At 45.9% G+C, this 14,540-nt stretch overlaps 1 protein-coding gene across 3 annotated transcripts in view; it reads left to right on the plus strand.

Annotated features, from left to right (window-relative positions):
* Window positions 1-13,756, plus strand: part of LOC114053317 (disheveled-associated activator of morphogenesis 2) — a 158,173-nt gene extending 144,417 nt beyond the window's left edge. For all 3 annotated transcript variants that reach the window (XM_027876262.1, XM_027876261.1, XM_027876263.1), the window contains 9 exons: window positions 779-863; window positions 1,436-1,542; window positions 2,203-2,291; window positions 5,315-5,483; window positions 5,648-5,755; window positions 6,262-6,322; window positions 8,333-8,464; window positions 8,643-8,813; window positions 9,854-13,756. In XM_027876262.1, the coding sequence (XP_027732063.1) occupies window positions 779-863; window positions 1,436-1,542; window positions 2,203-2,291; window positions 5,315-5,483; window positions 5,648-5,755; window positions 6,262-6,322; window positions 8,333-8,464; window positions 8,643-8,813; window positions 9,854-10,072 (1,141 nt within the window). In that variant the 3' untranslated portion in view covers window positions 10,073-13,756. The remainder of the gene's footprint in view (window positions 1-778; window positions 864-1,435; window positions 1,543-2,202; window positions 2,292-5,314; window positions 5,484-5,647; window positions 5,756-6,261; window positions 6,323-8,332; window positions 8,465-8,642; window positions 8,814-9,853) is intronic.
* The last annotated feature ends 784 nt before the right edge of the window (window positions 13,757-14,540 follow it).

Raw genomic sequence — 14,540 nt, forward strand, 5'->3', positions numbered from 1 at the left:
ACTTTATGCACTTTAAAACATTATTCTGAGAAGGGGTCTTTAGGCTTCACTAAGCTGCCAAAGTGGTCCATGATACAAAAAAGGTTAAGAACTCCTGCTCTATAGGATTCTGAGTTGAGAAGAAGACTTGTTCTCTAGGGAAAGAAGAAGGAAATGTTATGGCATCTGTCCAGGCACTTGGGTTTCCCAAGACCCAGAAGAAGGTGGAACACTAAGGCCACTTCTGCGTGCCAAGAAAGTAGACAATTAGTCCCTTGACGAGAAGTCAGAGCACAGGAGTGCCATCAATTTTTAAGGGATGGTGGATGGGCTTAATGAATGCCTAATAAATGTTTGATCGATTGATTGATGAATAGAGATTGCGGAAGGAGCCAGGAGCCTTTGTCCTAACTCTAGATTCAAAGTTAAATCCAGCTAAATAACAGCTAATAAATTATAGTGTCTTTGCCACAGATGTCATAGGCAACCAGGATTTAAAAAAAAAATTAGTAGGAATTGGATGACTGCAATACAGGCTACTCTGTTGAGGGGAAATAAGTTAAGTAGGTAAGAAGTAAGTTGGTGTATGGAAGAATGAACGGGTTTTGGTTCATCTTGAAGGCATCCTAGAGGTGGTGACCCAGAACTGAGGTGTATTTTTGTTCAAGCAGAAGCACATTTAAATGCATTACCTGATTTTGATGGGGGAAACTAAATAAAGAGGGAAGTGAGAGGTCTGAATGGGGGCTTTAGGAAATCTCTAGAGCAGATTGCTAACAAGGTAGAATCTTGTAATTAGGTTGAAGCTCTCTAATGAGGAAATCCGGCGAGCTGTGCTCAAGATGGATGAGGAGGAGGACCTGGCTAAAGACATGCTGGAGCAGGTGAGGCCTGATGACCATGCAGAGGGAATATGGGGCTCCTTCCTCTCGGATATTCATAGTGAGTAGGTCAAGAAAAAATTCAGGCTAAGCAAAGTCAGGGCTTAAAGCTCAGAGAAGTTTTAAGGAAAATGGAAATTACCCTGTTCTAGTCCTTCTTTAGGGGAGGAAGGGCTAGAAATGAGGCAGTAATGGGAGGAATAAAATGGCAGTCTCTGTCACCATACCATTCTTCCATGGGTCTAGGCAATATCCTCCCATCACTTTCGAGGCAGAAATGGGGTGAGCTGGTATTCATAAGAGGAAATGAGGGGGCAGCCAGGGCTTCATCCCTATACGAGGAGATCTTAGAGTCTGCTAATGAGTGCAGCCAAAACGGTCAATTCATCCACCCTGCCCTGAGGCGGGGGGGAGAGCTAAACTAGACCCAGACGGATTAAGAGCCGGTGGTCTGTTTTTAGAAGCTGCCCCTCCCCTAGTTCAGGCAGCTATGAGACGGACACCCCCGCCTGCTGGTCCCTGTCCCCCAGCTTCTTGTCGCGTCTCTTGTCTGTCCCCCACGTCACCCTCCACAGCTTCTCAAGTTCACCCCTGAGAAAAGTGACATCGACCTACTGGAGGAGCACAAGCACGAGATAGACCGGATGGCCCGGGCCGACCGCTTCCTCTACGAGATGAGCAGGTCTGGGCACAGTGGGGAGAGGGTTCGGCCGGGCCAGTGGGCAGGTGTGGGCTAGCATGGACTGAGACTTGTGGCCGAGGGGGAGAAAAGGGAGGGACAGAGCTGGTTTCATGGAGAAACAGACACAAAGGATTGAAGAACTCTGAGAAAGCTCAGAGGCTGGTAAAGCTCGATCTGCAGGAGGATCTATCTCATAGGCCACTTAGTCCAACACCTCACTTTACACATGAGGAAACTGAGGCGTAGAGTGGGAAATGACTTACCTGAGGTTCCAAAATAAGTTGATTATAGAGCCAGGGCTAGTTCTCAAGTCTCCAGACGCTCAGTGAGTATCTCGTATCTAGTGAGTACATTTTCTGTAATTTAAGTATTGTGTTTGTAGGACCATAGCATCACACTCCTAGAGCTGAAAGGAACTTCAGAGGCCTTCTAAGTCCAATTCTGCCATTTTGCAGATGAAGAAACTGAGGCCCAGAAAGATTAAGCAGCTTGCCTGAGGTCACTCAGGGAGCAAGTAGAAGACTTGGGGCCTTCCGGCTCCTTTCTGCACTGTATCAGTCTTGCGTGGAAGGCTAGGGCTCCTGATGAGGACATGAAGTTCTGGACCTGGAGCTGGCTATTGAAAAGACTCCTCATCACTCTCTTCCCTTTCACCCACAGGATTGATCACTACCAGCAACGTCTACAGGCTCTCTTCTTTAAGAAAAAGTTTCAGGAGAGACTGGCGGAGACCAAGCCTAAAGTAGAAGGTAAGGTTGGGGTTAGCTTGGAGGAGGCCTCAGGGTACAGGGGACTGGGGTTAAGGATCAGGATAAGCATATTTAAAGGTGGAAGAACTGGGAGGCCAGAAACAAAAAAGTCAAAGTGCTGCAAGGCAGGGAATGGTTTATGAAATCTCTGCAGACCCCCAAACAAACCCAAAGTCAAATGCAAAATTGAAAACTCCGGTAGAAAACGAATGCATGGGTGTGTTAATACTCACTGTCTTGATGGCACATGTGACACCTTAATATGCCAGATGCCTAAGGGCCTCAGTTTCCTTATCTGTAAAATGAAGAAATTGGGACTAGATGACCACCAAGATCCTTTCCAATTCTAAACTGATTATCCTAATGATTGATCCATAAGGGAGAGGGTTTTGTTATAAGACTACATAATACAGAGACCCAGCATGGGATAGAAGTTATATAAGTATAGAATGCATTATTCTAAAAGCTGGGTTGGATAAGGGTCGCTTATTCTGGAGAAGGGGCACTAGAGCAGAGGAGAGGGGATGGAGGAGAAGATGGACAGGATGTATTTATTTGGCTTGGAGTGTCTAGTTCTTATATTGTGGAAAGATCCCAGCACTAGCAGTCAAAAGACATGGCTGTGCTACTAATTAGCTGTGTGACTTTACAGGAATCACATAACCTCTCTGACTTAATTTCCTCATTAGCCTAGATAATCTCTTGGATCCCTTCTGGCTCTAACCTTCTGTGCTTGTGTCCAAGTAGGGACACAGAAGGCAAGGCTGAGCTCATCAAAGTGTCTCCCTTTCCTCCCTAGACCCCAGGATACTAGGCTTCCCAAAAGGAATGATAGGGTCTAATTGACTGAAAGGAGAGCTGGTTAACTTGGTAGGGAGTGAGAATGATGAGGCAGAAATAGGAAAGGAAATAGAAGAGGACTAAGAAGATTTCTCTAGACTTCCATCCCTCACCCCATCTCATCCAAGAAGGTGATTCCAACATGTTGGTAAAGAAGTGGTCCATTAGTAAGGCTAAGAAACCAGAGGTCTTGACTCATCCGAAATCCCACGTCTAAGGAATACCGCGAGTGCCCTCTGCTGGACACCAGAGCTTCAGCTTTCCGTGAGGCTAAGGGTGATAGAACATTCTCAGGATAGGCATCGTCAGGATTTCCAAGGAGACACAGATAAATACAGACACTGCCCATTCACTTCAAGTCTACCCTGCTGCTACTAGGCAGGTACTCATCCCAGGCTGGAGTGGGGCAAGGAGGCAGTTGTGAGTCTGTAAAAGTCTGGCCTCCCAGTTCTTCCATCTTTAAATATGCCTATCCTGACCCTTAACCCCAGCTTCATCATGTCTTTAAGTGGCATAGACAAATAGCACAGGTGAGGGTCTTACCATTGGGCAAGTTTCCAGCTCCATAATGGAAATGGACAGGGATTCAGTATGCACAAATGAATGAACATACTTTTTCTATTTTTTAAAATTTATTTATTTTTAGTTTTCAACATTCACTTCCATAAGATTTTGAGTTCCAAATTTTCTGCCCACCTGTCCCCTCCCCCCACCCCAAGACAGCATGTAAATTGATATAGGCTCAACATATACATTCATATTAAACCTATTTTCACTTCAGTAATATAGTAAAGAAGAATGAGAACCAGTAGGAGAAAGCGCAAGAAAGAAGAAACAAACAAAAAAAAGAGCAAATAGTATGCTTTGATCTGCATTCACATTCCATAGTTCTTTTTCTGGATGTGGACAGCATTTTCCATCATGAGTCTTTTCGAGTTGAAATGAACATACTTTTGAAAAATTATATTATTTAAATAAATTTTCCCTAGCCAACTTTCAATTGCATGCAGATTATCATAATTTTTCATATAATTAACATATAATAAGGTAAATATTAGTATAATTATTATGCAAGTTTTGCTATTATTATATAGGATATAAATACATATAACATATAATATGTAATTATTAAAATATAATTATATAACATGCTATAATTACATATGATACAACCTATAACATGATTGTATATGATTATATGTAATGCAACATATTGTATATAACAATTACATATGTTACAAATAACAATATATTACATAGAACAATTATGAATATATTATATAATATATAATAATTATTATAGCAACATTATATTTATATAATTTGTATTTATATATCATATTAAAATTTATATAAAATATTTGTGCATTATATTTATGTAATACAATATTTATGGCTAGCAAGAGAGGCAGCATGGCATAGCTGATGGGCAACAAAACCTGGGTTCAAGTTATGCCTCTAACACCTACTGACTGTGTGACCCTAGGCAAGTCACTTAACCTCTTTATGACCCAGGCAATTCTCTAAGACTCTAAGTTGCCCAGTAAGGGGGTGGTGGGGTATACTTGCATTGGTAGAGGGAGTTTCCTTATCTGGGAGTTCCTTGTACCAATGAAATCACAGTTCCAAGTCCCTATCGAAATCCTGAAGGTTAACAAGGCACCTCCCTCACAACTACCCTTAGGGGCCTTGATAGTTTGCAAGTGAGAGGTGAAGGGACTGGTCTGTGGTCAATGAGGTAGTGAGTGTCAAAGCTGGGACATGAAACTGGGTCTAGTGCTTTTTTTTTTTTTTTCCTGTATATACATTCTATGAAATGATTAGGAAAACACATGTTTGTGAAGTCTTTTTTCGGAGGGTGAAGGGGGCATGGTGGGAATGTGGTGTTGTTGAATTGTTTACCACTTCTTCCTTCCAAACATATAGATAATTGAGAGTTGATTGTAATTATATCATGAGCAAGCAGAAGGGTTAGTGTGGACATCCATTATAAAGGCAGTAAAAATTATGAGTTGTGTGTGGGTGAGATGGCTACTGCCTAGGCTAGTCCTGCTTTCTGAGCTTTGTGTTGGAATATCCTGGGAAGGGGGGCATGGGAATTTGCCCTCCTTCCTCATGGCTGTCCCCCAGGCCAGTGTTAGGGGTCTCACCCAGTTCTGGGGTGACCCACCCCTACCCCCTAGCCCTCCTGCTGGCCTCCAGGGAACTGACACGCAGCCACCGACTAAAGCGCCTCTTGGAAGTCGTCCTCGCCATCGGCAACTACATGAACAAGGGACAGCGAGGGGGAGCTTATGGCTTCCGAGTGTCTAGCCTCAACAAGATTGCTGACACCAAGTCCAGTATTGACAGGTGCGAGCCCTCCCTTCTTCCTCCTGCCCAGTCTCCCTGTCTTTCTGCTGCTCTGTTGTCTCGCCCATGACTCCACATTTCCCTGGTGTACTGCTTGGATTTCTTTCTCGATTTCCCAAATCTATGCTCTCTGACCAACGTCATCCCCCACCTCCCAACTGCAGGAACATCTCATTGCTCCATTATCTGATCATGATTTTGGAGAAGAATTTCCCCGACATCCTCAACATGCCTACCGAGCTTCAGCATCTCCCTGAAGCTGCCAAAGTCAAGTAAGTGAATGTATCCTTCTCTATTATCCAGGCTTGGCTCTATCCCCCAAGTCTCTCCTGCCTCCTGGACATTTCCACTGGGCTCCTATGGCAATGAGGGACTGGGGAAAAGGGAGAGCAGCAACCAGAATTGTACTGGGTGGTAGGAAGAAGCCAACCAGACACAGAACTTTTGCTGTGAATAACCTACGTGCAAATGAAAGTTGGCTGCACCGAATTTATTTAAACAGGGTTTTCTCCTTTTTGATGAAAACATAATTTTTCACCTGAAAACCTAGGTTTTAAATAAACGTAATGAATTCATATGGAAAATCAGAATCTTGTCCCTGTTTGAGATCCCATCTCCCCTAGGGAAAGGGCTTAGGGGTAGGGGAAGGCCTGTATTAGAAACTTCTGTGGAAGGTGGAGGGTCAGGGAGACGTCCTTCTCTCCCTGAGTCTCCCACACCCTGCCCCTTTCCAAATCAGGAAATTACAGTTCATTCCCCTGATCTGTTTCCCCTGCAGTCTATCAGAGCTGGAGAAGGAGGTAAACAACATCAGAAAAGGGCTGAGAGCTGTGGAGGCGGTAAGTACCTGGCTCTGGATTCCCATCCCCTAAGACTTGGGAGTTGGGACTGTATGAGGCAAGAGGCTTGGAGAGAGCTGCTCATAAGGATGGGCCCTTTGAGAGGGTTGGCAAAGCCCTCCCCATTCATGTGTATTAGGGTATGGTTTTTTTTTTTGGTCCTCCCAACTAGCTTTAAGCCACTTATTACTGTATGGGATTGTACTTTATGCTTCTCTGCATCCTGCCCTACCCTATTCCCCACCCTGCCAGTACTTGGCACAGTGCTGAGGCTACCTGGTAGGGCATCTGCTTGCCAACTGGCATATTGATTGGCAATGACCATGATGCTTTCTCAAATTTCTGCCCCAATTTAAGGTCCAATTCAAGACAACAGGTAATCCAAAAAGTCATTTCTGTTTGGCATGAACTAGGTTTCAATTTTGTCTTGTGAATTATCTTTGACTTAGGTTGATAATAGAACGAGTTGATATTTCTTCTAGCCTGGAAGAGGGGGCTGGGGGTTATGGGAGCTAGAGAAATTGGGGAGCGGGAGGTACCCTAAACATATACCAATGAGAGAGAGAGAGAGAAAGAGAGAGAGAGAGAGAGAGAGAGAGAGAGAGAGAGAGAGAGAGAGAATGAGTTTGAATGAGTTTGTCCTGGAGAAAAATAATAAGAACACAGACCCAGAATTGGAAGACACTTTAAGAGGGCACTAAAAAAAAATCCTGTGTATTTTATTTTATGAATTTGAAAGCATAATTCTGAGAAGGGGTCTTTGGGCTTTACCAGACTGACAGTGAATAGCCAAAAAGTGGGCCATATCAGCGTGTATCAAAGGTAGGAGAGTCTGTGTTTGTTGGACTGCTCTGCAAGCAAGTGCAAGCAATATATGCCAATAGAATTCAGGAAACAGAGCTATAACTAGGAATCCTAGTGTTTCAGTTCAATTAAGGTGAAGGGATCTGGACTTGTAGTCTGGGCAATCACTTCCCAGACTACTGCTAATCCTCTAGCAAACACTGGTCAGTTGTTTCAGTCATGTCTTTGTGACCCCATTTGGGGTTTCCTTGGCAAAGATACTAGAGTGGTTTACCATTCCCTTCTCCAGCTCGTTTTACAGGTGAGGAAACTGAGGCAAAAAAGTGACTTGCCCAGGGTCACACAGTCACTAAGTATCTGAGGCAGGGTTTGAACTCTGGTCCTCCTGACTCCAGGGCCAGTGCTCTATCCACTGTGCCATCTAGCTGCCCCTATCCCCTCATTTTATAGTTGAGGAAACTGAGGCCCAGAGGGACTATAAGGGACTGGTCAAGATCACACCCTATACAGTAAATTTTATTCAAGATACTCTTTTAATTTTCCTCTCACACTGTTCTTGGGAGGTTGAAGACTCCTCTTTTCTTTAAGGACTTGGTTCTCTGCTCCAGAGCACCCTACCAAATGTCTCCTGGTTGCTAACCTACAGTGGTCAAATATTGAAATATCCTGCAACCTTTCTCTGAGCCTCTTGGTAGCTCCTCTTGGTGGTATGGGAGATAAAGAGCCAGAGACACGGCTTTCCCTTCCGCTCTGGTTGGGTATGGTAGTGCTGAGGAGAGATTTGTTGACAGGAGGACAGACAGATACACAAATCCAGACAGAAGGAATGAGATTTGACTGCAAATGTGATTGTTTCAGGCTAGATATCAGGAAAAACACAGATGCGCATAGAAGGCTGAAGAATCAACTTCTATGAAAGTCTCTAAAAAAGAGTAGAAAGCTCTCTCTCTCCTCCTCCCCCTGGTCTATTCAACCTGAGGGCAAAGGTAGTAATAGACAGGGGAATGGATACCATGGCCTTTGAGCATGCTTCCAGCCCAAGAAATTCTGAGACTGCCTTCTTACTGTGTTCCTATTGGTGGAAGGAAAGGGTAGGAGCCTGGTATAAGTGAAGGAGCTTTCCCCTCCAATCACTCCCTCCCCCTTAATACTGGACAGTTTTAGCCAGAAATCGTCTTCCCCTTCCATTTTCTCCTCGCTTCATAGGAGCTAGAATATCAGAAGCACCAGAAAAGGGAGTCGGGTGATAAGTTCGTCCCAATCATGAGTGACTTCATCACCGTTGCCAGCTTCAGTTTCTCAGAGCTGGAGGATCAACTTAATGAAGCCAGGGACAAGGTAGGGATACTCCTACCCTCCTGTCTTCCTGATCCTCAATCCCAGCTCCATGGAGTCCCCTGAGACTGACTAAAGATCCCTCACCCTGAATTCCCTCCCACTTCAGCCCCTGATGACCAACTCTCCATGTCCTGACCCCTATGTTTCTGCTTCTTCCCTGCTCTGCTCCCAATGACAGTTTGCCAGGGCACTGAAGCACTTTGGAGAACCCGAGGGCAAGATGCAGCCAGATGAATTTTTTGGCATCTTTGACACCTTCCTTCAGGCCTTTTCTGAGGCACGGCAGGACCTGGAGAGCATGAGAAAAAAGAAGGAAGAAGAAGAGAGACGGGCACGGATGGAAGCCATGGTAGGGAAAGGCACTGAGGGAAAAAGGAAGGGAGGGGTGTATGTATGGTTGGGAAATAATGGGGAGAGTTGATAATGGTACATATGAAGTGCTACTTTGTAGGGAGGAGAAAGGGGTTTAGGAGTGTCATGGGTTAAGGTGGTGCTCATGAGGACTGGGCTCACTGGCCAGTCCCTCCCCTTCCCCAGCCGTACCCACCCCAGCACATTACTGGACCATCTCCATTCTTCCTGATCTATATCTGGCTACTGGACCTAGATGACTCCAGAGGAGAAAGTGAGGCTGGTGACCTTGCACAGCCCTCCCTCATTTAAATCCATTTCATGGCATCATATTCCTGATGTCATGGTCCTCTTCAAGAACAAAGGACAAACAACAACCAGGTCATTACAGGAAAATGACAGAAAATGGGCAGGAACTAAAAAAACTTTGAGGGAAGAAGAAAGAAGAGGATTAAAGGATTCAGGTTACTTCAAGGAGAGCTAGGAATCAGGGTGAGGCTGTTAGGGGGAAGAGAATAAGCCATTTATAGAATGCCTACTGTGTGCCAGGCATTGTGTTAAGCCCTTCACAAATATCTCTTTTGATCCTCACAACAATCCTGAGAGGTAGGTATTGTTATTATTTCCATTTTTTTAGTTGGGGAAACTGAGGCAGAGGTTGAGAGACTTGCCCAGGGTCATGCAAGCTTTCTGGCTTTCTATTCACTGTATCCACTTAGCAGCCTGTAGGGCAGTTTAGCAAGAAAATGGAGCTGGGAGATCTTTTTTAATGTATTTTTCCGTTTATGTAAAGTGCTTTGTTTGCAAAGCAAACAAACCACGTTATTGAAATGCTAGTTGTTAATATTATTGTTGTTATTAATCAGAAACTGTGCCATTTTTGACAAGAGAGGGGGAATATGAATTCCCACCTTCTCTGGTTCCCCAATGGGGATGGAGTGAGAGAAAGAGACTGATTCCCAGTCCTTCCCTGGGGTAGCCTCCCTCCAAACTGCTGTTATTGACTGGGCATGTCTCTCCCCGCCCCCCCCCCCCCAGCTGAAGGAACAGCGGGAGCGTGAGCGTCGGCAGCGGAAGGCGGCTGTTGGAGTCAGCAACTTGGAGGAAGGTGGAGAGTTCGATGACCTGGTGTCTGCTCTGCGCTCAGGTGAAGTCTTTGACAAGGACTTGTCCAAGCTCAAACGAAGCCGCAAGCGGTCAGGGACCCAAACACTCGAAATAAGCCGGGAGCGAGTGGTGAACAAGCTAAATTATTGACTTGGAGACTTTGGCGGCAGAAAGAGGATGGCTACAGCTTGAGGAAGCTGAGGGAGGACTAAAGGAGCACGGTTGGGGGTTGCCTAATGGGGTGCTTAAGCTGGATTTGGGGCAGTAGTGTGTGGCTGGCCCAAGTATATTCCCCTTCCTTCTCTAACTACCCTTCTTGCGCCCTGCCCCTGCCCATTCTGCTGTGACTGACTCCTGCCCTGAAGGCATCTCCAGTGATCTCTATTGCTATTTGGCCAGAGGTCTGGTCACTTCCCAGGGATGCCTAGAAGTTGTGTTGAGGGCCCACGGCCCCACCTGGGTACCTGCATGTTGGCATAGAATGGTTCTAGCATCTCACTGATCAGCTCTGAGCCCCCACTGAAGGCAAACCAAGATGTTGTTGAGATTTCACTGATGGGGAAAGGGTAGTGGGAGGGGGGCATTTTCTTTGTATGGCTTCTGAGAGCTAAAGCACATAGTCCCCTCATCCTTGGTACTGATGCCCCTTTCTCTTGAATAGAGGCCTGGAGCATCTAAGTTAGGATAGGTCTGGCAGCAAACCTGAAGACAAAAATGTTCTGCTTAGATGAAAGAGAAAAAGGAAAAAAAAATAGATTTTCTGGAAGCTGCCAAAACACAAACACACTTTGTTAATCTTCTACCCTAAATGCATTAGGATTTCAGATGTGCTTGTCTAAGAAGTGACTGGAATGGAAAGATGGATGGAAGGAAGGATATGAATATGGCCAATGCAAAAAAAAAAAAAGTGGTCCGAGGAACAGGATGACAGTGTAGATCGGTCATGAACTAGAGAACTGAGTTATTTTCCTCAGTACAATTTTGGTACAGTAGAGAGACCTAGTATTGATAGAAACTGGCTGGACCCCTGCCTTACCTTCAGTGAAACATTTATATTGTAGCCAAAGTTAGGGACTTGGGCTTATGTATGAAGACTGTATTCCCTGTCCCCAGAAAGGAATCTGGCTTGACATGGTTCCTTCTTCCTCTTCTTGGAGAGGAATGATTTGGGATCAGCTGCCTAGGCCCCTTCCAAACTTTACTCCCTACCTCTGGAACACAAACCCTGACACCCTGTCCTCTCCTGCTCCAAACCACACCTCACCCTTACCCTGTCCCCCCACCCCATTCAAATGTACATATCCACTGACCATTGTCCTGGAGACATGGAATATGTGCATTCTCTGTCTGGAGCCCAGAGGACACCGGCACTCCAGCCCCTGGTTTGAGTTTTCCTGCTCTCTTAAAGAAACTTATTTGCTCACAGCCTCATTTCTTTCAGGCTATGCTTAACTTCCAATGCAGCCTGTCTCATGAAAGTGGAAGCAGCCAGCCCCTTCTCTTCCCAGGTCATCCAAAGCCCTAGTCATCTTAGAGAAGGCCGGGGGTAGGGAGGGTGGGACCGATGGAGGGCCACTTAGAAGAAAGTCATCTCTTCCCTCAGCTGAAGAGTGAGCCATCAATAGGGATGGATGAGACAAGTCATTTGTCCACAGCTTTCAGGGGTGATCACCTATTTTAAAGCCGTACCCTGCAAATCAGGCCTAATGTAGCCAGTCTATGTTTACATATCTACAATGAGGGATTTACCGTTTAAGACAAGTGGGGTCAAGTGCAGATCTAAAATGTCGGTTGTGGATTCAAAGAACTGTGAGAGATGGGGTGTGATTCCCTTCAATAAAAGGTCAGTGAAGGGTAGAGCTTGGAGCCATGAGGTGGGTATGGCTCCCCCAGTCACTTACCTCCCAACTCATAAATCTGTTTCCCACTCCCCAGCTGCCAAAATAAGTAGCCCTGCTTGGAGAAGATGGGTAGATGGGGCACAGGTTAACAAGACCTGCTGACAACCCCCTCCCAGCTCCAGAGATTCTTCTCCATCCCCCTCCATCACCATCTTAACTCTCAGCTTACTGGTTAGCTCACTGACACCCTGCCGTCTAATTCCTGATCCCCAGAGAGTCAGGAAGACCAGAGGTATCATGGTGGAGGCAGGAAACATTCATTTGCAGTAGACATTCCCTCTTCATTTATCATGACTTTCAGCTTTTAAGTGCCTTCCACTTGGAGTCACAACCAGATTTCCCTCTTTTTACTTCATGTTTCTTTAACATTTGTTTGCTCTGACCAAATCTCCCTTTTCAATGTGGCCTGATGAGCAGGTGCACTCTAGCTGCCAATCTTCTGGCTTTTGGGAGGGAGAGAGGGGCAGTGAGCATCCTGGGTGATCTGGGTGGTTGAGGGCAAGGCAACAGGGCCTTGCCTGAGAGACAGGAGAGGAGACCCTGGAGGGGAGGCCATGCTGCCCTCTGAGAAGCATGTGCTCAGCATGTGTTTAGTGTGAGTTGGGCTGGAAGAAGGCATAAGGGAATGGGGTGGGGGTATTTCCACCCAAGTGTAAGACAGACAGGGTCAAAGATAAGAAAGAGGAGGGAACTGAGTTGTCTGGACTGGGAGTGTTGGGGAGGGATGTGATTATAGTTGTGGTCTTCTGGAGTTCTTACTAAAAGCTATCCCTCTCTCACATACACTCCCTAATCCAAAGGAGGCATTGGGAAGGATTTCAACCACATTTGTTCAAGGAGTGAATGGGATGGAAGGTGGGATGTTGGGAAAGGTGCTAATGTGACCAATTTGATAGGACTTTTCTCTGTCCTGGTATATACCCCCAAGATGCAAACCACTTCAGCTTCTTGCCCCCTCCTCCTCCCAAGCCATAAAGCAAACAGTGCTAGCCCCCCCCCCCCGACCCTACAACACAGTCCTACTCTATAAAGGGTGGCACACAGTAGGGTAGCCTAGCCATTAGCATGTGTTTCTTCCTCCTGGCATCCTCCTTGTATTGCCACAGCAAAGTCCCAGATACTGACATCTGGAGATACCTGGTGGATACCGTGCCTTTCTGTCCAGGAGCATATGGCACATGCAATTTTGTTTAGTTTGTTTCTAATTTAGATGAAGCCCATCAGCCCTGGGAGCCTGATTTCTATTTATTGTTCCCTAATTCCTACTGGCCCAGAGGGCCGATGGGGGCAGTGGAGGCTGCTTGGCAAGATTAGCTCCCCACCATCCCCCCCAATAGACTGACTGAAGAGGCTGGCCCAGCAAGAATTGGGGGGCGGCGGGAGTCATTGACCGATGCCCCATAGAGGCTGGGTCAAACTGGTACCTGGTGTACTGCCTTGTTTTAATCTCTTACAAACCGTTAAGTTGTGCTCTTTGCCCTTCTCCCCCGGTCTTCCTTTTCTGGGGGGTAAATTTTCCCCACTGTCTAATTTTACATCAGATTCAGAATTCATGTTTGATGTAATGTAGCCCCACCCTCTCCCCTCCCACCCAGCACCCCTGAACCTCCCCATCCCCAACACAGAACCCAGACCCTGACCCACCCTTGGCCTCCACCTCTAGATCTCACACGAGAGGAAGCTTCCTGGAGGAGGAATCCAAGGCAGGGGTGGGAGGGGGAAAATGTATTTCCTCCCCTTGTCAGTCTCTCCCAAACCCCCGAGCTGGGGCTGTCCCCTTCCATCAGTCACAACCTAGTGGCATCGTCACATTCACCAGCTATCTCAGACAATGAGTCTAATGTACAAAAGCTGTAGTGTCCTTTTTATTCGCACCTTTTTTTATAAGAATATACTGTAATACTAAAAATATTAAATCCGTACAGCCCCTTTACTGCCTGGCTTGTGCCTAGTCTTTGTTATCTTGCCTCATTTTGCCTCAAAAATGAGTGTTTATGTTTTGGAACTGGGGGAGATGATGTGGGGGTGGAAGCCAGGAGAAAGAAGGAAGGCTGAGGCCAGGAAACAAAGCCTGAGACTGGCTGGAGGTGGAGAGAAATCATGGGTTTAAACAAAAACATGGGTGGGAGTGGTCCTGGGAAATATGCTACTGCAGAATAAGAGAAGAGCCTTTTTAGACATCTTCTAGTCTAGCGTCATGGCAAAAGGAAGCCTTTTCTAGTAGTCACACATGTAAGGTGAGTTAAGTTGCTCATGGGTCGCCAGCTGGTGGGAAGGGAGAATAGGTTTTCCTGCTGTGTTGGTTGGGGAGAGGAGATGTGGGGTGAGGAAAACAGGACCTTCGTGAATCCTACCAGTCCGTGGCTGGTCTGATCCCTATCTTGAGGGATAGGGAATGCAGGGAGAGGTTCCATTTGATACTACAGTTGAAGCCTGGCCTGTACAATTTTCTAAGAAATCTCAAGTGGCTGGAGGTGAGAGAGCAGTGAAAAAGAAGGGCTGGTGCTACAAGCCAAGCTTAAGGCCACCTCCTCCCCCAACACTAATTAGATTCAAATTTAGATAGGAAAGGGTTTATTGGAATTAACCTTTGGAGGAGACATCTCGTTACTGGGCCTCCTCATAGGTTATTAACTCAGTTGAAAATAAGCAAATGGGAGGATTTTGAGTTAATGTAGAGGGGGGATGAAGAAGAAAGAATGCTTTAAATCTTTATA

Source organism: Vombatus ursinus, unplaced genomic scaffold (assembly GCF_900497805.2).
Source record: "Vombatus ursinus unplaced genomic scaffold, bare-nosed wombat genome assembly UNPS02014811.1, whole genome shotgun sequence".
NCBI classification, from domain to species: domain Eukaryota; kingdom Metazoa; phylum Chordata; class Mammalia; order Diprotodontia; family Vombatidae; genus Vombatus; species Vombatus ursinus.